The sequence below is a fragment of the Adiantum capillus-veneris genome, chromosome 22 (assembly GCF_014529385.1).
Source record: "Adiantum capillus-veneris isolate H3 chromosome 22, ASM1452938v2, whole genome shotgun sequence".
Lineage (NCBI taxonomy): Eukaryota > Viridiplantae > Streptophyta > Polypodiopsida > Polypodiales > Pteridaceae > Adiantum > Adiantum capillus-veneris.
In genome coordinates, this window is record NC_140952.1 from 43,125,365 (window position 1) to 43,153,297 (window position 27,933).

Sequence of the window (27,933 nt, forward strand, 5' to 3'; positions counted from 1 at the left end):
CCACGACTAGCCAAAAATTCATTAAATTCATGAGACATATACTTCCCCCCTTGATCGGAACGGAGGGTGCCCATTGTACATTTTGAGACATTTTCAACCATAGCCAGAAATTGTTTGAAGCACATAAATGCTTTGGACTTTGCTTTAAGCGGATATACCCATGCATTCTTGAAGTAATCATCAATGGAAGTCACAAAGTAAAGGTAATTGCCCAAGGACGAAGTTTGCATGGGTCCACAAACATCACTATGCACAAGTTGCAACCTGCATGTGGCCCTAATTGAACCATCCTTTGGAAACTTTGAACGTTGAATCTTACCCAAAATACAACCTTCATAGACATGTTTGATAGGTGCTTCAAGAGGCGGCAAAGAAGCAACCATATCAGATTTCTGCAAACGTAGCAAACTGGCAAAAGTCAGATGTCTAAAACGTGCATGCCAAAGTTTTGCATCTGAAATAGCCTTAGAATCCACAACTGCATTTGCAAAATTCTATCCACACTTTCCATACAAAGTGGGCTTATACAGCCCATGACATAAAATGCCTAATGCAACAATCTCATCACCAAAATTGAGACCATGAACTGTGCATCTGTCATCCACAAATTCGACAACAAGGCCAAGTCTAGCAAGTGCAGTTATAGACAAAAGATTCTTCTTGATCCCGGGATCATATAAGTAAGTGAAGGAACTACCATTTACAGCAGTAAGCACAATCATTTTAACTCCCTAAACCGGATAAGAGGCATTGCTGGCACAAGTAACTGAATTCCCATGAGGGACAGACTCACGATGTGAGGTAATGTGCTTTGTAGCACCATAGTCAAAATACCATTCATGTGAATCTACAACAAAACTGACATGCATGCACCATGGGCAACAGGATTATAGGTACACTCTACACTAAAAGCACATTTTGCATCAACATCAACATCACAGTCTCCTTTCATAGAAGACTCAACAATAGCTGCATTCGTTGTGGAACCAACATTTGCTGTGGAACCACCCTCTTTCTTCTTAGCCTTTTTGGCCTTCAACTTATGAAATTGCTTGATCAAATGATTATTAGCTTACAATAATGGCAAGGCATCTTTTTTTCCCTTATCACCAGAATTCCCAGACGAATTGCTACCAGTAGAAGCATTAATAACAAGTGATTTACCACTCGCAGAAGAACCATGAGAAGTGGCTATATTGCTATTACCACCTTCTCTTTGAGCAGGAACAAAGGCTTGTTCAACTGCACACCGTCTAGTCTTGTTTTTTTTGGAAAGTGAGTCTTGCAACAACAATGTGCATAATGCATCAAACTTGACAACTTCAAGATTTCCTTGGGTCATAAGTCTCCAAGTACTAGCAAAATTCTAGTAAGAATATGGCAAGACATCAATAACAATCTGCAGAAGGAAACTGTCTGAAATGACTTCACTTGCAAAAATAAGTTGCTTATTGATATCCTTGACACCAGCAAGGAAAGTGTCCATATCATCTTCCTCATGCATAATATTTGACTCCAGCTCTTTACGCAACAATGCAATTTTCGCCTCATTCTGACTTGCATAAAGACCAGCCAGAATATCCCAAGCATGTTTTGCAGATTTTCCTGAACAAATGTGAGGGATAATAGTGCACTTCATAGACAATGCAATCAATGCATAAGCATGTGCATCTTTTACATCCCAACGAGCTTGTTTTGCCATAGGTAAAACAACTCTAACAACAGCAATCCTTGCAGCAAGACCTGCAACATCCTCAACATCACCTACATCCTTAGCACCAGGACGTACATCAATGCCCTACACAAGCACATGTTGCATCATGTAAGCTCAGATAGGGTAATCGTCCCCATCCAATATTTTCTCAGCAGTAAAAATCTTGAACACATCTGTGTTTTTGTCGGCCATGGTGAATGCTTGCACTTGATGTGAAAACTACCCGAAAAGAGGAGAAACGAAGCATGAACAACAAGTGATATATAACACAAACCGTAGAAGACTATAAGGGACCTGTTATGCAGAAAACGGCACTAACAAAAATTTTGCACAAAATGACGAAATAGCCCGCATAATATTGCCTGTAGTGGAAATGGAGGCCTAAATGAGTCCAAATAAAAAATCTAAGCAGATTAAGCACTTAGAGCTCACCCATAATATTTCTCGACCTGCGAATGCTCACCAAAGCTCACTGATATTGGAGAAAGTGAGCAGGCGTGTGTTGGAGCTGCTGGCAACTAAGTCCGAGAGGAGCAACCTGCTATGATACCAATTTCTGGAATTAGGGTTGCAGGAAAACACACACAACTTGGAGAAGACAAAGGAAGCTCAAGGCACACAATAGTGAGTGTATCACTGATATTGGAGAAAGTGAGTAGGTGTGTGTTGGAGCTGCTGGCAACTAAGTCCGAGAGGAGCAACTGCTTTGGTACCAATTGTTGGAATTAGGGTTGTAGGAAAACACACACAGCTTGGAGAAGACAAAGGAAGCTCAAGGCACACAAGAGAGAGTGTATTACTTAGTGTGCAATGGAAAGATAGATAGCCCTAGAATGATGGGCATGTATATACAATGCACGGGGAAAAAACGTCCTAGAGAGGGAAAAAGTGTCCCGGTAGTCCGAAGTGTGTTCACACACATCACTACCAAAAAATCTCCTAGAGAGGGAAAAAGTGGCCCAACGGTCGTAAGTGTGTTCATACACATCACTACCACATCTATACGGTAACAAGAAGGAGGTGTCTCTAACTTCTCTTTGGGAATTCACAAACAACAATGTTCTTGGAACGTCGCTCTCGTTCCTTTAACTTCTCCACATCTACATTCTCAACATTCTTTGTTTGATTCATAGCTTGCATGAGGGAGAAATTAGGAACCACATTGCTACCACATACATCAGCCCAAGAATTGGTTGTGCATACATTTTTCATGTCGCATGCATCCCGGATCATGGTGTCAAATTTCTCCTCTTTCAATATATAGTCATGCTCTACTTTGCTTATGCGCTCCTTCAAAGTCCATAAGAGAGCGTTTACATTCTTTGAATTCCTTTTCAAGTTGCATCAAACATGTTGTTTGCATCTCAAGTGTCCTCTTGAGATTATCATTCTTAACCACAAGAACCCTTAGCGTGCCATTCTCCATTGCAAGTGCCCGACCCGTAAGTCTTCACCTTGTTTTTTTATGGTCTCTTGTAGAGATACCAAGTATGCCATGATCATGGTTTCCAATATCGTTGGTTGAGTGGTTGTGCTGCTATCTCCACACTTAGGAGATTTTGGATCATTTTCTACAATGGTTGTGGATCTTGTTGAATAACAAAAACCCTTGCGAGTGTCAAAAGATATCGTATGTAAAATAAGAGACGAAAGTCAACTTCCTTGAACCTGTTCACTTTAGAAATGTTGCTGCAGAAGCGCCTTCCATAACAATAAATTTATTGCGTTTACATCAATGCGTAGACGGGGTTGTGTTCTTCGATTGAGACTATAGATCACCCACATCGGAGTTTGGATGAAGAAGTTATGATCAAAAGAGTGAACTGTTGTATACTAGGTTAAAAGCATCTGCACGCGAGAGAGAGAGAGAGAGAGAGAGAGAGAGAGAGAGAGAGAGAGAGAGAGAGAGAGAGAGAGAGAGAGAGAGGGAGGGCAAATATATACATATACATACATATATATATATATATATATATATATATATATATATATATATATATATATATAGAGAGAGAGAGAGAGAGAGAGAGAGAGAGAGAGAGAGAGAGAGAGAGAGAGAGAGAGAGAGAGACGTGATCTAGAGGTAGGAAAGAGGAGAGGTGGCGAGAAAGAGAGAGAGAAAGAGAAAGAGAGAGGGAGGGCAAAAAGAGAGAGAGAGAGAGAGAGAGAGAGAGAGAGAGAGAGAGAGAGAGAGAGAGAGAGAGAGAGAGACTAGCACCTTTGATTGCCACCAACCTTATCACTGCTCGAAAAAAACCTAGGTGTAGAGTAATCTGAGACATAAATTTTTTGAGATTAACCTCTAAATTTTAAATTTCAAGGTGATTAAGCCTACAAAATTTAAGGAAATTAACTGTAAAAACTTTCAAATACTCTCTCTCTCTCTCTCTCTCTCTCTCTCTTTGTGTGTGTCTCTCATTTTCTTTGTGTGTAGCTATTTTTAAGTAGTTGAAAATATATATTATCTCATTCGTTTTTTTCTTCGAAGCCACCATTTCAATATTGATATTGATTGTACTTGCTTCTCAATAAGTTCTCTGTTTTTTGCCGCCACTCTGTCGGAGGCGGAGGGAGTCTCACTCATTTCTTCATCTGTAATGGGAAGGAATGCTACCAAATTCATTATTTTGGACAATTCTAGGCTTGTTTATAATTCAACATGTAATTAGTTTCTCAAATCTCAAAATAGTTCAAATTATGTAGGTGGATGTATTATAATTTTGGTGTTCATCGAAGTGCAAATTTATTCATATTTTAGGAGCTGATGCACTCACTTTCATATTTTGATTGACAAGCACAAAACTTGGATGAGTGTCATTGCTTTTGGGTGATGTCAATTTGATAGCATATTCGAGTCCAAAAACACCATACTCTCACCTATGTTGATGGGTTAGTGCAAGCAAATTCTAAGTGAAAATTAGTTGCTCCTCCTTCAAGGTAGTGGAATACATTTCGAAATGGGTCCATGGACGTAGGAATTACAAACATGGCAAGGATAGGGTGCGTTTGCCTGCATTTGAGGGAGGCAAGGCTCAAAGCACTATACATCTATTACTTTGGGAAAGTGCGCTTTGAATTTGTTTCTCTCCTCGTGTTTATCTAAAAGAGAAGGGAGAGACCACGTGCTTTGAGCAAATCACTCTTTCATTAATCTATCATAATTGGTGCATATATCGAACTTAATCCAATGACTCATTCAAAGTGTCCCATATAGATAAACAAAGCCTCGAAGCTTATTCTATAGAAGAAATCATCATCCAGAAAGGAATTTTGAGGTTTGGTAAATGTGTTTAAACATTGTGTAAGACTCCCGTTGCGTTCATCAATGATGCCACCTACGGTGGCAAAAGAAAGGAGAGAGAGAGAGAGAGAGAGAGAGAGAGAGAGAGAGAGACTCATGGGGAGGTAACCTAAAATACATGTATCAATCATGTAAGTTTAATAACAAGCTATTTCTAATTGCAACAAGTGAAAATTTCATGAGGCCTACCAGAAGTTGTTAATGATGTCAGTAGAAATCTTACAGCTATTTTTCTTTGCTCTTGTTTGTCTTCCTTGCCCGTATGGCTAGAGAGAGAGAGAGAGAGAGCACAAGCAAACTTGTAGCTTTGTCAAGCTGACCAGGATAGCTGCGGAATGGGGGGGGGGGGGGGGGGGGGGGGGGGGGGGGCTTTAAGAAACTCATTGTTTGATATGCTACAGAATCAAAAGACGTGGTGCCACCATCCATCATGTGAGAGAGAGAGAGAGAGAGAAGTTCCTTGGGCTACAAGACCAAGATGGTAGAAGAAGGTGAGAGTGAAGACTTTGACTCAAGAGTCCAGAGAAATGGCTAAGATTTCTTGGGTTGTAGTATGGTGTCGAGCCAAGGTGGCAAAATAGATGTCGTGTCAACTTGGAGCCAAGGTGGCAAAATAGATGTCCTGTCAACTTGGAGGTTGGCACTTATGTCTTTTTGATAGATGTATACTACTATTTTGGCCTTCTAAAGGTGTTAGCACCCCGAGAGTGAAGGTTGTTCAAATTTCTTTGCTTCACAAGTGTCCCTCGTAGTTTTAAAAGTCTTATCCTTTCAAATGCTAGTCTCTAAATCCTGCATTCACTTTTTGGGCATGCTTGAAAAAGACTCTAGAAATAAAGGATAGAAATATGTGCATAGGATTTTGGGTTGATTCTTCTAGTAAGAATATCTCAGACGTCACTTTGTCGAAGGGAAGAAATAACAAGCAAAGTCAGAGAGAGATCGAAAATAGTGAGCAACCACCAGTTGGAGGCAAAAGAGCGACTTGAGGGTTGGCAGGAGAGGTTACGTCACAAAGCTAAGATAAGAAGATTGTCTTTTTTAATATATTTGTGCTCATATTGTGCACATCGATAAAATCGTAGGTGAAGTGGTCCACCTCGAAGATTTCTCTATTGCTTGGTGAAGTCGTGAGGTCGAGGTCGCTCACTGCATGTTGCTAATTTGAGATATGTTGATTTTGAATTGCTAAGTTGAAGTGGGATCTACGAAAATTCGATCTAATGAGAGTAGAAAGAGCGAGTTTGATCCCACGATGTGAGAAATTGATAAAGGATCCTTTCATTTAAGGACTTCAAAAAACTTAATCTCACTAAATTAGTTTTATTATTTTTTATGCTTATTAAATCTATAAAAAGCATTAAAATATTATTTTATTTAAATTTATAATTTTTTTTCACAAAATGTGAGAATTGCCAATTTTTTAAATTTTATTACATCCTCAGCCTATTAGATCTACCTTTTCCTATGAAAATGTTAGAATTTTCTTTTGTTTTAATTTGGCAATGGGACCCTTTAATGTTTTTATTACATATAATTTTTACACAAAATGTGAGAATCACCAATTTTGCATAATTTTATTATTTCTTATGCCTATTAGATCTACCTTTTCCAATGAAAAAATTAATTTTTTTGTTTTAATTTGACAATTAGTCCCTTTATTTATTTTACTTCCTTTTCATATTATTTTGCTTTTAAAATTGCAATGTGAGCTTTTCAATTCTTTGTTTAAGTGGGCCCGTCTGTAACATATAAGCCATTTGTGATTATGTGTGTATAATGGACAATAAAATTTTATATTAAAATAAAAAAAATGACATGTGATTGGAAGCACTCATTCATGTCCGCTCCCCATAACTCTCATCCCCCTTGATAACGGGTCTTGATCGCATCGATTAATTAACTTGCCTTGAAGATTCCTTCTTCCTTAACTTTCAAAACGTTAAAGCCAATACACATGCTTTGTTCGTCGTCCAATCCCACTGCGTCCTCCTTCCCCTGCTCGGCTATGAGCCTCGCCCCTGATTCGTTGCAACTTCTGCAATGCCTCCCCCTCCTTCCCAATCGCCTGCGGACAGAGCTCGTCCCTATCCCTTCTGAGCTCTCTCTCCTCTCTCTCTCTCTCTCTCTCTCTCTCTCTCTCTCTCTCTAGTGCGCATGCCATATGCCTCAGACACCCTCTCACGTTTTCTCACTGCACTCAAACCTTGGTCTGCCTCTGTTACCTGCCCCCTCCCCCGCCAGACCAAAGGGCCCCCTGATCAGCTGTTCACAAACCATCCTGCTTAGCAACCATCATGAAGAGGAAGGCCATTGCATACCGCCTCGTGACCATCATTAAAAACAAATTCTGCTCATTTTGCTGCATCCCTTGGCGTTGACACACGGCATCAGAGTCTCCTGCCTACGTGTACCCACAGAAACACTCTCTCTCTCTCTCTCTCTCTCTCTCTCTCTCTCTCTTGCATGACAGGTCTTGACTCGAACTCCTCGCCCGATAGATTTTTAAGGTCTCTTGCAATAGTTTCCTACCACGTTAAAATACTCTTCTTCTCTCTCTCTCTCTCTCTCTCTCTCTCACACACACACACACACACACACAGTGCCATGTACCCTTTTTTGACCCCATAAAACCATAGGGAATCTCTACCTCCTCGCGGTTGCCTCTTGCGTGCGACAAGTGCACTGTCCCCCTCCATGTCATCATGAAAACGACTAGACATGAGCAGAGAACGAGAGAAGAATAAAAAGAAGGAGAGACCTTGAAGATCTATCTGACGAGGAGACTTGAACTCAAGAGTTGTTATTGAAAATGGAAACGATATTTTGGAAACTAAAAACGGCATGATATCAAGCTGAGACACATCTTCCCGGAACATTGTTGCCTTGGAAAAAAATTTTACTGTTTTTCGCTCTCTTCATCCCATGGGGCCCCCCCCCCCCCCCCCCCCCCCCCCCCCCCCCCCCCCCCCCCCCCCCCCCCCCCCCCCCCCCCCCCCCCCCCCCCCTTTCTTCCTAGATTACCTTTCATCCAAACTTTAAAAAAAGAATCTTTTGTGATTCTTATACAAACTAATGAAAAACAACGTTTTGGGACCTAGTGACTCTTCACCTTGTTAGATTGATGTGGCCTATCTTTCCCTAACTTTCACTTAGGAAACATTAAATTTTTCATTTGTTTTCAAGTTTTCAGTGATCCTCTCGTTTCAAGCCTTGCATCATTTGACTTATTTTTCATCATATTGATTTAGAATTGCAAAGTGGACCTTCACCTTGTCAATGGTTATTGTACATATTTGGGTCTACGTGGTCCCCAATTAATTAATTAGCTGCCAAGATCCCTTTTCATTACACTGTAAAACCATACACCCGACTTTTCCTGATGTTCCCACGAACTACCTTCGCAAACTCCTTCCACCCCGAACCTTGGCTTTCTCTGTTGCAGTCTCACAAAAGCCCTTCCTTTGAGTTTCCTCGCGTACAGCTCTCCCCCATCACCTGCTTGTCTTGTGTTGCGCACACAACTGCTTCCTCACTGTACGGACTGTGTCCCCCATCCCTTGCGGACTGTTCAGAGCTTACGCATCAGCCCCTGCAGAATCTTCTCCGACCTGCACACGACAGGAACCCACCATGCCTCCAACGCGACTGCCATCTCCCTCTCTCTCTCTCTCTCTCTCTCTCTCTCTCCCCCCCCCCCCTCCCCATGCTTCTGCCGACAGCGCAGACGTTAAAAATCGTCTTCTTTTGTCTCGCCTGCCACCTGACGTTAAAAACCATCTTCTTCTCTCTCGCCTGCCAGATGGCGTCCCTCCCTTTTCCTCTTTGATCAACAATTTCGCATCTGGTGAGATTCCCTTTAATGTGACCTACTTCCAAAATCGGAGCCACATACTAGTGACAACCCTTGCCATTCACCCATTGGATTATTTCTTGAAGGAAGTGTGAAGCCTTGCACATCGCATGCGCAGGGTGCCACCAACCTTAGCTCCACTCGGCACTAGCCAGCTTTAGCAGTTTTCCCAGTGGGTGGGGGGCCCATTTGCGAGGGCCATTTGGAGGTATCACATCCGGTTCTGCCAGGAGCAAGTAGAGCTACACAACCTACTACTGGTGATGGGGACTCTGGGCCCCACCCATCCGATACTACTAATATATGCTTCATAGTCTCATGATGGTTTGGTGCTTTTGGCCAGAAGTGGTGAGGTGCCAATTGGCTATCGGTGCCATTTCTAGTGGCAACTCTAGTTTCCATTTGATTTTGTATGGGTGGCTCCCTGTAAAGCCTGACATATTGTGCTGCGGTGTATCTTGGGTTCAAGGGCTCCCTATTAAAGCCCTCGGGATAGTGTTTGGTGAATGGTCTCTATCTGTTATTTTTGGTGCCCTGGCTCAGTTTATGAACATGGTTTGGCATGTAATTTTTGGTTTTAATTAATTTAAAAAAATTCAACTTTTGGCCAACTAAAAAAGGGCCAAGCAACACTAAGGCCTACACTTTGGTTTGGGCAGGCCAAAAATTTTCACATTTTAATTACAAAGGGGTATCATTTAAAGAAATTTTTAAATAAATTAAAAACTCTCTCTCTTCTTCTTCTTCTCCTTCTTCTTCTTCTTCTTCTCTCTCTCTCTCTCTCTCTCTCTCTCTCTCTCTCTCTCTCTCTATCATCCAAGTGCGCTAGATTGGTTATCCCTATTCCACCTAGAGCATCATGTCATGAGTTCAACGGATAGATCCTTGAGGTCTCTAGAGATTTTTTGTGGGACGTTCAAATTTATTTTCTTCTTCTTCTTCTCTCTCTCTCTCTCTCTCTCTCTCTCTCTCTCTCTCTCTCTCTCTTACATAATGAAGGGCATCGTCAGATGATTATAAGAGGATTTCTTTTTATCTTGGTATTTTTAACTTTGCTAATGTTCAATGAGATGATATCAAAACATGGATGTAACTTGGTAGTTGTCTCATGGATTCGGCATGTTTGGTATCTCTCTCTCTCTCTACATCATTATATCTACAATACTGGCTCGAAGGACATAAAGAATCTTGGTAGCGGGGCTCTACATAGAGAAGAATGTGAAAGAGGTGTGTCCTCTTGACACTCAAATTGTGGGAGGCTCCCCTTGAACAGCATAGTAGAGGAGTAGGCTTCTCCTCAGTTGCAAGGTAGCATTGTGGATGTGGCTAACATCAGAAAGTTGTGACTTGCTCACTACTCAAGGCAATTGCTAGAATGCTTGTGTGTTGGTAGCCCAAGGTACAAGTGGATGTAGACGGCCATGCCACACTGGAAAAAAAATGGGCAAAAGAAAGGAGCACCATCCGTGGATACAAGCATGTGTAGCCGCCTATATTGTTCCTTCACTCTTTTTAATTTATACAAGTGTGAGACCGTGTAAGGACAAGGGTCCTACGGGCAAGGCCAGTGTGTACGCTAGGGGGAGGCTATATTGTGCTATAGAGCTTCAGGAGGTAACCCAACCCCCTTTTGGCCCAATATACAAGCTATCTCAAGATGAATTGACAGAATTACGGAAAATATTAATGAGAATCTTGCTAAGGGGTTCATACGGCATTCAAAGTCCCCAGCAGGAGCTCCAATACTCTTTGTAAAAAAGAAGGACAGGACTCTACGGATGTGCGTGGATTATAGGGGCCTAAACAAGATCACCGTCAAGAATCGCTATCCCCTTCCCTTGATCCCAGAGCTTCTTGAGCGCCTTGGCAAGGCAAGGATATTTACAAAAATAGATCTTCGTGGTGCTTACAACCTAGTCAGAATCAAATAAGGTGATGAATTGAAGACAGCCTTTCGGACAAGGTATGGCCACTTCGAATATACCGTCATGCCATTTGGTCTCACAAATGCCCCATCTGTTTTTCAACATTTAATGAATGATCTTTCGGGAGTATTTGGATTATTTTTTTGTAATATATTTGGATGATATCTTGATATTTTCCAAGGATCAAGAAGAGCATGAGCACCATGTAAGATTAGTGCTTGAAAAGCTTCGTGCATCAAGGTTATATGCAAAGTTGGAGAAGTGCTCTTTTCATCAATCTAAGGTGGAATTTCTTGGTTATGTAAAAGGGAATCTCCATGGATCCAAAGAAGGATCAAACCATCCTTGATTGGGAGACATACACCTCGGTAAGAGATGTTCAATGTTTCCTCGGATTTGTAAATTTTTATCGAAATCTTTATACAGGGATACTCCAAGGTGGTTATAGCACTCACAAGGTTGACAGGCCATAATAAGTTTGTCTGGGACTCAGAGGCCACGAAATCATTTCAGACTCTCAAGAAAGCTTTCACGACCGCACCCATTCTAATGCACGCAGATCCTACAAAGCCTTTCATCCTAGAAACAAACACTTCAGATTTTGCCCTTGGCGCTATTCTATCCCAAGTAGGAGAGAATGGTCGAGTACATCCATTGGCTTTTCATTCCCGCAAGTTCTCAACTGTAGAAATCAATTATGAAATCCATGACAAAGACTCTTAGCAATCATCGACTCCTTCGACACTTGGCGTCACCTACTTGAAGGACCTCCTCATAAGATCATTGTCTATACAGATCACAAGAATTTGGAATACTTCATGACATCCCGCGTCTTGAATTGTTGCCAAGTCAAGTGGAGTGGTATCCTATCAAGGTTTGATTTTCTTATCTCTTATAGACCTGGCCGTCAACAAGCTAAGCCATATGCCTTATCAGTAAGATCCTATCTTGCACCTAGAGAAGGCGACGCAGCATTTGATCAACAAGAGTCAGTGATTTTGAAACATGAGAAGCTTAAGCTAAACGCCACCATGAGCCAAGCTCTTGAAGATTCTAATTTTCTTTCTAAGGTGAAGATGCAAATTGCCAAAGACCCACTTGCTCAGAATATTAGAAAACAACTACAAGGACAAGAGGTTAATGAGGACTTTCAAGAAATTGATGGACTAATTTACTATAAGGGTCTTCTCTATATTCCGCCAGGACCAACACACTTGGAGGTACTTCAGCAACGGAATGATCTTCCATCAGCAGGGCATTTTGGGGTTAATAAGACAATTGAGCTTCTCTCCCGTGACTTTTGGTGGCCTCAAATGTGGAAGCTTGTCAAGGAGTATGTAGGCACTTGTGACACTTGCAATAGATCAAAGGCCCCTCGTCATCATCCTCATGGGTTACTCCATCCCTTGCCCATTCCAACCAAACCATGGTCATCCATCTCCATGGATTCCATTGTAAAGCTACCCGTGTCACAAGGATTTGACCTCCATTTTAGTAGTCGTGGATCGGTTTACAAAAATGGCACACTTCATTCCAACCGCTAAAACCATCACCAACAAAGGTACGGCCAAACTCTTTCTAGAGCATATCTATCGTTATCACGGATTACCGGATGACATGGTTTCTGATCGAGGCCCACAATTCATCTCTAGCTTTTGGAAAAGCTTATTCAAGCTACTTGGAGTACAAATCAACCTCTCCTCAGCCAATCACCCACAAAGTGATGGACAAACAGAGAGAGTAAATCAAGTTTTGGAACAGTATCTCCATTGTACTATCAATTATCACTAGGATAATTGGGTCGAGCTCCTACCGCTAGCAGAATTCTCCTATAATAACAGTTTTCATGCCTCCACCCATCATAATCCATTCTTTGCTAATTATGGTCAACATCCCAAACAGGATATCCACAGACACTATCAAGTCAAGAATCCAGCTACTATTCATCTTACACAACAATTATCTACAGTTCACAAAGAACTTACAATTCATATCCAAGAAGCTCAATCCAAGTGTAAGGAAAGTGTGGCTCCTCCAACGTGATCTGTGTTCATCTCATCCCTGTCAAAAGCTTGATTATCAAAGGCTTGGCCCGTTTAAAATTATTCGTCAAGTCAATCCAGTCACCTATCGACTCCAATTGCCCTCATCCATGAAAATCCATCCGGTATTTCATGTCTTAGTCCTAGAACCTTGTCACACATCTAAGATCCCAGGAAGAGCCCTACAACCACCTCCTCCGGTTGAGATTCAAGGACATGACGAATATGAGGTCAAGAAAGTCCTAGATTCTCGAGTTTCACGTGGCAGGTTACAATACTTGGTGCATTGGAAAGGCTATGATGTTAGTGAATGAACCTGGAAACCAACACACAATCTACAACATGCATCTCTCAAAGTCCAAGAGTTCCATCAACAACATCCATTGAAGCCCAACTCAAGGAATACCACTGCTCCTCATGGAACTCGTCGCTAGAGGAGGGGGTAACGTCATGGATGCTTGAGAGCTAGTCCCTACCTGCATCATCGCCTATGTCATCGCCTACATCATGGCTAGAAGGCTCTAGAAGAATCTAGAAGGACCTACATCATCGCTAGAAGGCTCTAGAAGAATCTAGAAGGATCTAGAAGATTCTAGAAGTTTCTAAAAGCATGGAGAAGATTCCAAAAGAATCTAGAAGTTTCTGGAAAGCTCTAGCCTAAGTTGAAGAAGGATCTAGAAGGTTCTAGAAGGACTAGAAGGATCACGAAGTTTCTAGAAGCTTGGAGAAGATTCCGAAAGAATCTAGAAGTTTCTAGAAAGCTCTAGAAAGTTGAAGAAGGATCCAGAAGGTTCTAAAAGAACTAGAAGGAAGAAGAAGGTTCTAGAAGATTCTAACCTCCTCAAGAAGAACCTAGAAAGTCCTAACCTCCTCAAGTAACCTTCTCAAGCACTAGTATAAATAGGGGTCTTGGGCCACAAGCCCCTCAGTCTTGCCAACACCAGTTGTGAGGCTCCTATGAGGAAATCCCTCTTCTAGTTCTTGTCTTATGTTCAAGTCTTGTCCTTGCAATCAAGCCTTGTCTTGTACTCAAGTCATGTAATCAAAGTCTTGTATCTAGCTCTCTTAATAAAGTATTTTGTCTTGTAATCAAGATTAAGCTTATCATCGTCCCAAATTCTTGTACATTGTGAGCGCCTCCTCTTGATCTCTTCTAGCTCTATACGCACTCATAACATTCAAAGTATCTGGAAATCTATTAAAACTAGAAGGTCTAGATGTAGTCCAAAAGATATGGGGTTTTAATAGGGGTCTTTACAAAGACTATCGTCTTCATGTCAAGACCCAACATCCAAAAACTTTGGAAGAAGCCATTGGTCATGCCCAAAGATATGATGATGACCAAGAGAGGAAAGGAAATGTTCCCTACTCTAAGAATAATTTTGCTAAGAGCAATGTGGCTAAGAGCCAGTGGCGAGGTAGATCTCCCACGCGTTCCAAGAGGCATAAGAGACAATCTACCTCTCCACGCCGACAAGAGGCTAAGAAGCCTAAGCAATCACGAGATACTCCATGTGGGTCTCTCAGCACTGCTGATTTTGAGCGTGCAAAGAAACACACTTTGTGTTCTAGATGTCTTTCGGACCAACGTAACAAGAAAAATTTTCCTCTTTTGCAAGGCAAAGAAAAGGCCATGCACACGGTGCAATTCCTCACATCAGATTCATCTCCTAAATATTGGTGTTGTGGAGGTTCTTCATATGGAAGAAAAGCACAAGTGTTGTGTGCCTGCCTCAATGTGGCAGCCCACCTTTGGCCCCCATGAGTTGATTCGCGTGCATGGCACTATTAATGGACAACGTGTTCTTATTTTAGTGGATGACGATGCAACTCATAACATCTTGAACTATAAGCTAGTCAAGAAATTGAAGCTTACACAGACTCCCTGCTCCCGCAAGTATGTGGTAGAGAATATGTCTGGGAATGATAAAGAAGTATGGGACAAGATAGTTCAAGATCATACGATGACCCTTGAATTTCAAGTTATGAACATGGACCGTGCTGATGTAGTTTTAGAACGGGAATGGCTGAATGGTTTAGGAAACAGATTTCACACTAGTTATGAACACAACTCCCTATCCTTTATGGCCAATGATAAACATGTGCTTTTTCTTGGTGAGAAAAATATACCATCTGCACATCTTATATATACAATCAAGCTTTAAATTTTGCAGAAAGCAGATTTAATAGATGAAGTCTTTTTGTGATACTGCTTGTCTTTAAGTCTTGTGAATTCTCAAGAGCAAAGTGTTGTGAATTCTACTAATGGTATGCAAAGTGCAATGAATTCTAATGATAAGAAAAGTGTTAAAAAATCTAATGAGCAAAGTGCTCTCAATTTTAATTCTATTGAGCAACGTGCAACTATTGTAAAACAAACTTTACAAGAACTTGTAACATTTAATGGCCTAGTAACTTGTGTGTAGAGGAAAATAGCATGAACATAGTGAGCATGTCATTAGAATAGATTCCTAATGAGAATAACAAGAGTGCTTGGGTGGAGAGAGCAACAAAAATCATAACACCTAGTTAGATAGCATGACCAATACTTCAAAAGAGAGAGAAATTAAGCTATTGACAACAGTTGAGGATCGAATTTACATGGAGCCGGTCCCCCCTCCAAAAGGCTTTGTATTATGGTTTCTCCCATCAAGAGAGACATTTTACAATAAACTTCTTTGTGTTCCTTCAATTCTAGCTAGTGCAATGAAGATGGAAACTTCAAGCACTAAGCAAAACACTTATTAAACACAACATCAATTCCCTCCCGGTCTCACACCCAAGACCTCACACACCTTCGAAGATGGTGAGAGCTAGAGGGGTATGAGAGTAGATTGAGAGGAAGAAGGAGTAGTCTTACGAGAAAGATGTACATCTCCTCACATAATCACTCATATTAGCATAGCATAGCTTAGTAATTAGCTTGGTAAAGGAGATGATCATGCATTGTAGCTTGGCTCTTGGTTGGATTTGCATCACAAAGCTAAGAGTTGTTGGTATATGCCTCCCTTCTCACCAGCTTGGAGTAGATGATAAGATTTCCATTAAAGCTTGAGAAGGAGAGAGAGAGTCTTCTTACTTCACACATGGACTAGTGTGAGTGTGTATGCAATAATGCCTTGAGAAAATCATCTCCCTCTCTCTCTCTTGGTCGACCCCTCTTGCTATTTGCTCATGCTCACACCCTATTGGCCCATGCCAGGCTTAGTCAATGAAATTTAAACAGCATAAGTGATAGACTTCTGACATGTGTCCCCCGTTCCCCTTTTGTGAGAGCTTTAGGTAATTAACTAATGCAACCAAACTCTCATTGGACCCCTTTGTCTACTGCTGAATGCTCATTGGACCAATTGGGAGACTGTCCAGTAGTCTTCTAGAGAGCTTAAGTCCTATTGGTTCTTTTATCAAGTGTTTTTAAATTAATTAAACTAGATTTACTCTAGCCTAAATCGCATTGGTCCACCTCCATGGCCATCCAATAGGATTTGAGTACACCTTGTGGGCATCTGGGCTAGAGAGCTGGCATGTGTCCCTCTTTCCCTTTGTGTGAAGGAGCTTGTGAGTGTGTTTGTGTGTGTTTCTCTCTCATCTCCTACTTCTAGGGCTCGCCCCCTCCTATGTAGGGATGCATGAAGACTTTTTGAGCACACACAAAGCATCCAATTTTCCTAGGCTTTTGAACTTTGGACACAACCTTTGAATTTTGGAACCTTAGCATTTTGGAAGTCTTAATGAGCTGAACCTTAGGGTCTTTAAAGCCCATTGTTGCACCTTGCTCTTTTGCAGATGGCCCCCCCTTTGGATCCCTATTTTTCCTCCTTTGGATCCCTATTGTGGCCAGTCTGCCAACTTAAACAATATTCTAGCTTTTTCTCCCCTGGCACTTCCCCATATTAAATGATCAGTTTAACATGAGAAAATTATTTAGGAGAATTATATATTAGTTATTATGACAAATTACAAGATTCTTCATCCCAGCATAACTCTAGTTTAATTTCTCCTTTTGCACGGCAAAAGCTGACTCACTTACTCACGGCGGAGTATAGTGATGTATTCTCAAGTGATTTACCGCCGGGTTTACCCCCTACACATGATGTGCAACATGGCATAGATGTCTTGCCAGGCACTAAACCGGTGAGTAAACCACCTTATCATATGAGTGCTAAAGAAGCCACGGAGGTTGAGAGTCAGTTGGCTGACTACCTCGCTCCTGGATTCATTTGACCTAGCACTTCGCCTTGGGCATCACCAATTCTATTGGTAAAAAATAAAGATGATACTATGTGCATGTATGTAGATTATTGCGGATTAAACGCTATAACCATCAAGAACCAGTATCCTCTACCTCGAGTGGATGAGTTGTTTGATCAACTCCATGGGGCAAGATACTATACAAAGATAAGTCCTCGTTCAGGCTACCACCAGGGCGTATTCTTTTGAAAGATATCTCTAAAACTGCCTTTAGAACACGGTTTGGGCATTTTCAATTTTTGGTTATGCCTTTTGGTTTAGCCAATGCTCCATCTACATTTATGACACTCATGGAAAGTGTGTTACGTCCCTATCTTGGAAAATTTGTTGTGGTTTTCCTTGATGACATTCTCATTTACAGTAAGACTGAAGATGAACACATAGAACACTTACGATTAGTGTTCGAACAGCCACGAGCTCACGCTTTCTATGCTAAACAAAGCAAGTGTGATTTCTTTAAAATAGAGATACATTACCTCGGTCATGTGCAACCTTATTCTGGCATCAAGATGGACACTAACACGGTCGCTGCCATTCTTCAATGGCCACATCCCAACACGATTGAGGAGCTTCAAATATTCTTAGGCATGGCTGGATTTTATCGACAATGTGTCTGTGATTATGCCAAAATTGTTGTTCCTATGATGGATCAACTTAAAGAAAAAGGTAACCTTTTCCTGGGAAGAAGCCCAAAAACATAGTTTTGAACAGCTCAAGGTAGCTATAGCCACTGCTCCCATCCTATCAATCGTTGACCCACTTAAGCCGTTTGTGGTAGAGGCTGATGCTAGTGATAAAGCAATTGGTGCGGTACTTCTCTAAGAGGGAAGACCTATAGCTTTTGAAAGTAAAAAGTTAGATAGAGCTCAATAGAATTTTCTGTCTATGAGAGAGCTCTATGTCATAATTCACGCTTTACGAAAGTGGTGACACTATTTCTATGGTGTGGAGTTTGAAGTAGTTTTTTACCATGAGAGTATAAAATGGTTTACTACTTAGACTTGAAGGGTCGTAAAGCTAGATGGTCAAAAATCCTTCAAGATTATGATTGTAAGCTACGATATCGCAAGGGGCAATATAATGTAGTAGCGGATGCACTAAGTCGGATGCCTCATATTAATTCACTTGTTTTCACGAAAATAGAGAGTGGATTTTTGGAGTCATTACGTGGAAAGTGTGCAAGATCAATCATATGCTAAAGAGCAGAGTGCAATTTTAAAAAGGGATCCCTCACACTCACATGTCTCTGTACATCCAGATCAACATGTCTCTACACACGCGCAGATAAAAACTCCAACACACAGAGCTCCACCCCTACTCAAGAAGAGCTTAAGAGATGGAAGATTTTTTCCATTGATAATGGCTATTTACTCCACAAGGGTAGAGTATGTGTACCAAAGGACTCAGACATAGGCGCTAAATATTATTAGAGTGTCACAATAGTCCAAGTGTTGGTCATCCAGGTATTCGTAAGACATATGCCTTAGTTCGATGGCAATTTTATTGGCCAGGATTACATCATGATGTTCAAGAGTACATACTAAACTGCCAACAGTGCCACATAAATAAGGTAGAGCGCCTTAAGGTAGGTGGCCTTTTACATCCATTAGAGATTCCACAAGGTAAGTGGGAGAGTATCTCTATGTATTTTGTAGTGGGACTACCTACTACAAATCGTGGCCATGATGCTATATGGGTAATTGTAGACCGTCTCACAAAGATGGGTCGATTCATTCCCACTAAGACATCGGAATTAGCACGGGTATTTGTAGAGCAAATATATAAACTCTACGGTCTTCCAGCTAGTATCATTAGTGACAGAGATCGAAAGTTTGATAATCACTTCTGGAGAGATGTGTTTCAAAAGTTGGAAACTAAACTTAATCTAAGTACGGCTGATCATTTAGAACAGATGGTCAAACCGAAAGCGTTAATCAAGTGCTAGAGGATATGCTACGAGCGTACGTTAGCAAGAAGCAAACCAATTGGGAGGACTACTTACCTATATTGGAATTTGCTTATAATAGTTCAAAGTATGTGACTACAGAGTTTAGTCCATTTATGCTTTTATATGGATTTCATCCTAGATCACCGGTTACGGTGGGGTTGGCTAAGGAGAAGATACAATAAGCGAAGGATTTTCTCCAAGAACATTTTGACATGCTTCGAGCTGCTCAACAGAATGTTGAGCAAGCTCAAGATCGATATAAGAAGTACGCAGATGAGCATCGTCTTCTTGCTACTTTCCAAGAAGGAGACAAGGTTTTCCTAAAGGTTTCGGAGCATTTAGAAAGTCTGAAGACGAGAAAAGTTGCTAAACTTTCACCACGCTATTGTGGATGTTTACCATTCTCAAACATATAGGTTAAGCGGCCTATCAGTTAGCTCTTTCAAAGCACTCACGAGTTCATCCTGTTTTTCATGTTAGCCGTTTACGAAAACAGCTAGGACAGAATAATAATGTTATTGACACAGGTGTGTTAGTTGACCTTATCGAACCGCTAAGCATCCCTCATGAGCCCAAAAAGATTTTAGATTCTCATGAGCTTCGCACTAGACATCATATCAGATGACAGGTGTTGGTAAAATGGCTAGATAGACCTGAAAAAGGTTCTACATGGGAGAATGTCTTTGCACTCAAGAAACATTTTCCTACGTTCGTTTTCGAGGACGAAAACGATGTTGGGAAACAAGAAAACCGAAACACCTCTATAGTGATGTCACCCAAGAGCGTTGAAAGAGAACTACAAGACACCAAAATATTTACAAAATCCTTTTGAAACACCACAATTCCAATAGGAGTAGACCCTTGGGAATTTACTAGCCATCGCCCACCCAAGAGAGTATGTCACATAGGAGCAAAACCCTGTCAAAGCACGTATTTACAGCACACGCCGACCAATGCATATGAAGACAAGAGCCTCTCCTTTCACAATTAAACATCACAAACCCACAACTTCAAAATCAATTCCACAATTCATACATACATGCCCTCAAATTCTGTCAGCACACAATTTGCCACTAGGCTACCATAGCCATAACCTTGCAGAGAACTAGTCCTAACCTAATGAGCACAACTCCAATTGGGGCACTTTAAAGCTTGAGAGAAAGCTTGAAAAATGACTGGCGAGAAAGTTGAAGATGACCAAATTTGATTCCATACTCCGCCATGAGAAAAATTGACGCGAACAGAAAGATGTCCCAGCACGACTACACGTAGACAAGGCTAGTCGAGGCAAAAAACTGCATCAAAAAGCATGGAGAAGCCCAAACGACCACAAACCTGCAAATTTCTGATGTTTGGCTGAACTTTTTTAACTTTGTACATGAGTTTTAGTTATATACAAGGCTCACTTCAAAAAACTCACTCACGGGCACTTACAATAGCGCGACAGCTGTCACTAGACTAGCGACTTGCACTGCATGTACATGTGTTTGCTAAATCAAGATAAAAGACCCACAAAAAGATAGCCCACACACACTTATGTCATCGGGTGTCATGTCCGTATGTACAAATTTACCAAAAAAAGGGGTGTCAGAAATGCGCTCAACAACGAGTCTCCAAGGGGGGGATAATGTAAGGACAAGGGTCCTACGCGCAAAGCCACCGGCATGGCTGGACAATGTGTACGTTAGGGGGAGGCTATAAGATAGCACAGTTGGGTGGATACTAGCACACGCATTACCACCGCCCTTTTAGACCCATCCTACATGAGAATGAGAGAGAGAGAGAGAGAGAGAGAGAGAGAGAGAGAGAGAGAGAGAGAGAGACCATAAAATATCTTGAATGTTAGTGTAAAGAGGCATTACCAGCATACGGCAATATTTGGGTCAATGTATTGTATGCACGAGGGATTCACTACTATTGGGGAGGGGATGCCATCTACGTGCATCTCGCTAGAGAAAACCCCCTATATATGGTCTCTTATGCAATAGCCAACCCCCTATCTATGGAGATTAAAGTGCTAAGATAACCCCCTACATATGATCTCCGTAGTATTAACATGGCCCCCCTACCTTGTATATGAAAAATTTTGCCGCCTCACTAAAAGCTCATGATGTTGAGTTGGCACATTATAGAAATTATTATGAGAACGTGTCTAAAACTTATTGGGATTTTGTATGGCAGTACTGGAAAGGATATCTAAACACAAGCTTTGCCCAAGCAATGGAGAGAGGGAGAGATATGGGAGGAAATTTTTCTAACTAGTACCATAAAGTATCCTATAACCTTCCCCTTCCTCCTCCTCACCCCGTCCCTTAAACATGCGGTATGTGTATGCAAGTTTTGGGGGGCTATCCCTATTATATATGCTTATGCACACTTTCCAGCTAAAACCCTACTGTACACTCACATGGTATTGTAGAGAATGGATTGGTGAATCCCCCATGATTGTATGCAAGCAAACACCCTAATCACTATGACCTTCCTTTGAATTTTTCTTAAGGATAGCAACCATCTTTGAAACATGTAAAGGAGACCCTTGACATTTGCACTTAGTCATATTCAACCCTTCTTAAAGGTTGGGCCATTTGATTTGCATATTGTGCGTAAACTTAAGTGGTGTGTCGTATTTGAATTTTTCTTGTTATCAATTTATATCCGTATTCACTTGGTTCATCCTTTCTCGTCTCTAGCCAAAAAATTGCACCGTAGCTCTTGATTTCCCTCTATCTTTGTCGTGTAGCACAATTATAAAATGGGAATGAGAGAAGATGATGCACCATTTCTTATTTGTACAATTAAATTGTTGAGTTGTTATCATAGCTTGATTGCAAATCGCTACAGATTAGTTCATAGGCATTCCAAGAACGTTGCAAAGGTTTTTAGAGGGGCACATGGGAGAGCCACAATTGAAGGTACCAAGAATTGAAGGTACCAAGTACATTGCATGATAAGTACAAGGGCAGGAGGAAACACCACAACACTAAGTGACACGGCCGCGCACGACGTGGGGGTGGATAAGGGGATCGATAGCGTAGACAGGTGGTGGGTATCTCGAGGTGGGTAAGCCCCCCAAAAAAATGGCGGCGTAGGTGAGGAGATCGGATTGGAATCCACAACCTCACACCTTAACGCCTTTTGAGGCTTGAGCTAATCACGTCACTCGTCTGCGCACATGTGAAAGCAATGCCATTTTACATGGTGTTATAAATGATAAACCTAGATTCGCTTAGAACTAAACCCGGACAGGTCCCCTGTCCTGGTTTAATTCTAGGCCGGGTTTAATTTTAATAAAGAATCTACGATGGGCATCGCCTCGACGATTGCGCGCGAGCTTCCCATCCATTGATTCCCTTACCCCCTCTCTTAAATGCTCCGTGTCATTTAGTCCTGAGGGAGAAAACATGTGCATGAAAATGCCGATGATTAAAAAGAAAAAGATCAAAGTAGGCATGCCCAATTTTGAAAAGGGGCTCAATTAAAGCGAATCTTTCAATATCCTTTGGGGATTCAGGAGTTAAAGCCAAGGAGCATGCTAGGTGGCAGGAGGGAAGGCAGATATTTTTCAAGTCAAAATTTTAAACTCTCTCTCTCTCTCTCTCTGGCGCGCGCGAGGAGAGGCATCTTTGCGCCCATGTTGAGCAGGGATGCGACCAGGCAGCATTCGTGGCTCTGACAGAGACGGAGGAGGCGTAGGAGGCAGAGTTCTGTCTCTCTCTCTCTCTCTCTCATTTTTTTGCTCCGAGACTACGCCTTGCTCAAGGTGATCGTGACAGCGAGAGGATGCAGAGTGGATTGGAGCGCGTGCGACACTGCCGACGGGGCCCAGCAGGAGGGTCGCGACGATGGATGCGAGAACAGGCGATTGCGTTGAAGCAGGAGGCGAGCTGGCATGTGCAGAGCCAGAGGAGCTGCTGTTGAGAAGCAGGCCCGAGGGCGGGCGGGTCTGGTTTGAGTCGTGATGGAGCTTCTGAGCATGGGGGGAGAAGAGAGAGAGAGAGAGAGAGAGAGAGTGACTGACTGTTTTAGGGCATCTCGAGAGATTCCGGTTAATCACAGACTGTAGACCGAGTAGGGCCAATAGAGAACTGTGCTAGAATTTCACCATACAAATTCTTTCAAAATGGTCAAAAACTTGTAGGAAAAGTTCCCAAGACTATGGTGAGGAATGTCCAACTAACGTGTGTTGAATGAATCGCCTTTTCCGAGCTTTACATGAAGTCATAAGGTTGATAATCTGTAGGAGAGGTCAGCTTAGTTTATGTGCGTGCGTATGACAACTTTGTTGATATTTTCGGGAAGGTTTTGCCTTGTGAAAAGTTCGAAGCTTTCCACAAAGCTTTGGTCTTATGCCCGTTTGTGGAGTGATCACATAGGGTATGCAACTTCCTTATATATGATTCTAGCTCATGTTCATCGCAACACTCCCAAGGGGGATTTGTTACCATGTTATGGTGGTCATGTGTATGAAAACACTTAGAATTGTTGGGGCACATTTTTTCCTCTCTATGAGGTTTTTTCCCCAGCTTCTACATTCGCCCATCATTTTAGGGCAAGTCTTATCTTTGTATTGGCACACTCAATAATTCTACTACGTGTGTTCTGTGCTCGCTTCTCCTTCATCTTTTCCAAGTTCGCATGCATTCTTGTAGCCCTATTTCCAACACCCTCCTTTTTACTTTATCGAATAACTACAGTGGAAAAGGCCCTTAGCATAATCAAAAAGTTATTAACCTTAGCCAACATTGCCTATGTGGGTCACCTAACTTAGTGGTGAAATATTGTAATTTTCTGGGCCCGAGTTCAAGATCTCTCACATTGAATGATTATCGTGATTGTGATAGAAGCAATTGGAACTCTCCCTTCATCCAATTAGAGTTGGGATGTAAACAAGGCCATGCTTTCTCTAGCCTTAGAATTGCAAGAATGCAAGCGCCCATAGAAGAAACTCTATGTATTCTACCTATTTGTGCGTTCACCATTTTGAAGGAATAGATTTTTTAGGTAATTTTCAATTGAAAATTCTTTTCTTCTGGACATAGCTTTAAGTTTAAGTGTGTCAGGTTGGGCTCTTCCTCGGATTAACACTTGTTGGGCAGGCTTGTATTGCTTGATGCAAGCCAGGGCCACTAGTAAGAGCTTGTGACCTCAGGATGTGTACAAGTAGAGGTTCGCCCCTTACCTTGACATAGTACATTGCAGCCTGGGTGTTGTTGAAGTTTGGCATTGAGCCCCTTTTTCCTTCACTTTGTCATTTTTGCTATCGCCTCTATCATGTGGCATGTTTCATATCCTCTCCTCTTTTTTTGCATTTGCCTTTCAATGCTTGGAGTTGATACCTGATGCAGCAAGAGGCTGTCAAAAAGTGCCCACTACCTTCATGCCCTTTTTCTACTTTTGGATTGGCAAACCGTATTGTCATGGCAACGATATCACCATCATTATGCCCTCTTCTCACTTGGCAGCGTTGATGATCCCTATCATCGTGGCAGTAAGATTTCTATCGAATTGGGTATCAATTCCAATCGCCTCTCTACCTCTTGAAGATGATACATAAGCTTATAGTACAACCACCATTAGCAAACAAGTTGCTTGAAACAGCCTAACCCAGCAGTTGCATTATGTTGAAGGGCGCACTGATTGAGCAAGGCTTTGCGAGCCACACTACTAAACACGGATGGCATAGTGTAGATGAGTTCTTGTGCTTCATCAAAAAGTCCGCCGCGTGCAAGGAGATCGACCATGCAGCTGTAGTGTTCGAGAGTGGGTGCTATTTTATACACCTCTTTCATCATCTTGAACTTGCTACGACCTTCATGAACAAGCCCCATTTGGTTGCAAGCAGAGAGGAGACACAAAAATGTGACACCATTAGGCTCTACACCATCTTGCTGCATGTCCATAAAGTATTGAGTAACTTTGTCATATCTATTGCAATGAGCAAAGCCCTCAATAAGCGAAGTCCAAGTTATCACGTCTCTTTCCGGCAAGTTAGTGAAAACCCAGCATGCATCCTCTGTTCGCCCACGCTTCACATACATGTCAACCAGAGTGTTGCCGACAACTAAATCCTTTGCATACTTGCTTTCCATGAGAATAAAATGGATTATCTGCCCTTGTATTGCTGAAGGTAACCTCAGAGAAGCTTTTATCACCGCTACAAAGGTGCCGCTGTCAGGGTTTGCACTACTTTGCAACATGCTCTCATACTGTTGAAGAGCTTCTTGTCCACTCCCCAGCTGGGTGCACGCTGCAATCAACACATTCCAAGTGACGACGGTACGTTGCTTCGTTCGGCTAAAAACATTGTGGACAGCCTCAAGACAGCTGCATTTCGCATACATGTCGATAAGTGAATTGTCAAGTAGCAAATTGGGTTTGTCCCAACTCTCCACAGTATGTGCGTGAATAATGTGCGCATTCTCAAGATCCCCAGTGCAAGAACCTGCTTGTACCAGGCTGAGGTACGAAGTAGCATCTTGCGCTAATCCCGTTTTGTTCATCTTGGTGAACAACATAAAAACTTCATTAGAATGCCCATGCTGCACATAGCTAGAAAGCATCGCATTCCATGTGACAAGACAAGGATGACAAATATTGTCAAAGACCTCGCGTGCTTTGATGACATTCCCACAACAAGCATACATATGAATAAGCGCACTCTGAAGAAATGAATCTTTCTTAGTGGAAGTAGAATGAATGACTTTGCCTGTAAACACATCTTTCGAATTGGAACATGCAGAGAGTACATTGCTGACGATATACTCATCAGGCACCATACCTTCCTCCTGCATTAAAATGAAGAGCCTGACAGCATCTTTGCCTGGCCCATGCAAAACATAGCCTGAGATCAATGCACCAAATGATACAGCATCACGGGCAGGTAAAGTGTTGAATACTCTGCAAGCATCATCAAATCTACCCTGCTTTGCGTACATGCTGACAAGGGAATTTCTGACAAACGGGCTAAAATCGTGGCCATCTTGAGTCGCATGCAAATGGAGAACCATTCCAAGCTCTGATGTACCCGCATGTGCACATGCTGTGAGAACAGCGACAAGGGTATGTGCATCCACATGGAGATTTGTGACGGCCATCTGTGCATACAGGGAGAGAGCCTCCATGTCCTGGCCAAGCTTGGCATGTGAAGAGATGATTGCGGACCAGGAGAAGGTACTCTGTTGGGAGAGATGATGGAAGACCTTAAGAGCCTCGCCAAGAGAGCCGCACAGAGCGAACAAGCGAATGAGATGAGTACCCAGATAGGGGTCCTTGTCAAGTCCAAACTTGGTAAGCAAAACGCTCACTCGGCGTCCTGTGTTAATGTCTTTCTTGGCGATGCAGATTTGCAGAAGGGGCAAAATGCGGGGCACGACAGGTCCGCGTCTCTTCTGCATCACCTCATCACGTTCGACTAGAGAGAAGATTCTATCCAACGAGTTTTGAACCCAGCACGTAAGTTAGTGCTGTTATGCTCATCAAAAATTTTCTGACTTTGGCTTACTAAGGTGGTGGTCACGTGAGGCTTAGTTTTCAGTTATTTGCACTGGTTACTAGCCTCGTTTTTGGTCACACACAAATAGCTAAGCCTCGTTTCTGGTTACGCGCAAATAACTAAGTATGCCCAAAGGCAGTGTTCATAGAAAATAGAAGTTGGAGTTTTAAGGGCCACAAATAGATAAAAAGGTCTTATACAACAATAAATTTTGTCGAAGGAACGACACAGCCATCGCTAGAAAAAAAGTGGAGGGTACATGCTTGAGAGAAATCAATTTGAAGGTTTTACACCACATATTAGCTTACTACCTTGTATAAATGAGTAGTCTAATTTCCAATTTCTAGGATATTGACGTAGGACCAATTATGGATGCCCAATGATGGATTATCTTTGCGGGGTCAAATGAGAAGCACTATGGAAGTTAGCTAGTGTGATGTGGCATGTGAAGGGAAGAGAAAGAGGGGAGTTAGATACGCGCGAGAGAGAGAGAGAGAGAGAGAGAGAGAGAGAGAGAGAGAGAGAGAGAGAGAGTGCGTGGCTAAAATTGAAGATCAATGGACAAAAGTTAGTGATGGACCGGGGGGGGATAATTTTTGGCGAGCATTTTCTAACGAGTGTTTTTTTGGAATCCGACGAGCAGATTTTAAAAATATTCTTTCCTCTCTTCTCAACTTTATTCTCTGTCTTGATTCTCTCTCTCTCTCTCTCTCTCTCTCTCTCTCTCTCTCTCTCTCTCTCTCTCTCTCTCTCTCTCTGGTTTTTTTCCTTGGCAAACACACCTCGATCCCACATCACCGTCACCATCGCTTTTGCTCCTGTTTTCTCTTTTTTGACCCTCTATCGGCCTCGACCTCTCTCTCTCTCTCTCTCTCTCTCTCTCTCTCTCTCTCTCTCTCGCGATCCTCTTGATCATTTGTCGACCTCGGCCTCGGCCTCTGTGTGTGTGTGTGTGTGTGTGTGTGTGTGTGTGTGTGTGTGTGTGTGTGTGTGTGCTCAAACAAGTCTTGGGCTGATGTATGTGGTAGCAATGTGGTTCCTAATTCCTTCCTCATGTAAGCTATGGCTCAAACAAAGAATGTTGAGAATGTGGATGTGAAGGAGTTGAAGGAACGGGAGCGACGTTCCAAGAACATTGTTATTCGTGGAATTCCTAAAGAGAAGTTAGAGACGCCTCCTTCTCTTGCCACTATTATCAAAGATTTCAACCCACTTTGGCATGTCCGGAGTTATGGTCTATGGAGCACATATAGTGGGTAAACAAGGAGCTCCTCGCTCGGGAGAACGCCAATTGTATGCACCATGCCGGATGAGACCAAATGAAAGATTATCCTTGATAATAGTCGGATCTATTTGAGGGATACAAAATGTTTTGTATGTGAAGATCACACTATTAAGCAACAAAAT

At 42.1% G+C, this 27,933-nt stretch overlaps 1 protein-coding gene across 1 annotated transcript; it reads right to left on the reverse strand.

The window, feature by feature from the left end:
• Nucleotides 1–23,224: 23,224 nt before the first annotated feature.
• On the reverse strand, nt 23,225–26,450 carry LOC147429227 (pentatricopeptide repeat-containing protein At3g03580-like). The gene has a single exon (XM_086495800.1). The coding sequence runs from the start codon at nt 26,426–26,428 to the stop codon at nt 24,608–24,610; it is 1,821 nt and encodes a 606-aa protein (XP_086351926.1). The 5' UTR covers nt 26,429–26,450; the 3' UTR covers nt 23,225–24,607.
• Nucleotides 26,451–27,933: the final 1,483 nt, after the last annotated feature.

Excerpts from the sequence above, each read along its gene's own strand:
- LOC147429227 (XM_086495800.1), bottom strand. The coding sequence starts at position 26,428 with ATGCAGAAGAGACGCGGACCTGTCGTGCCCCGCATTTTGCCCCTTCTG.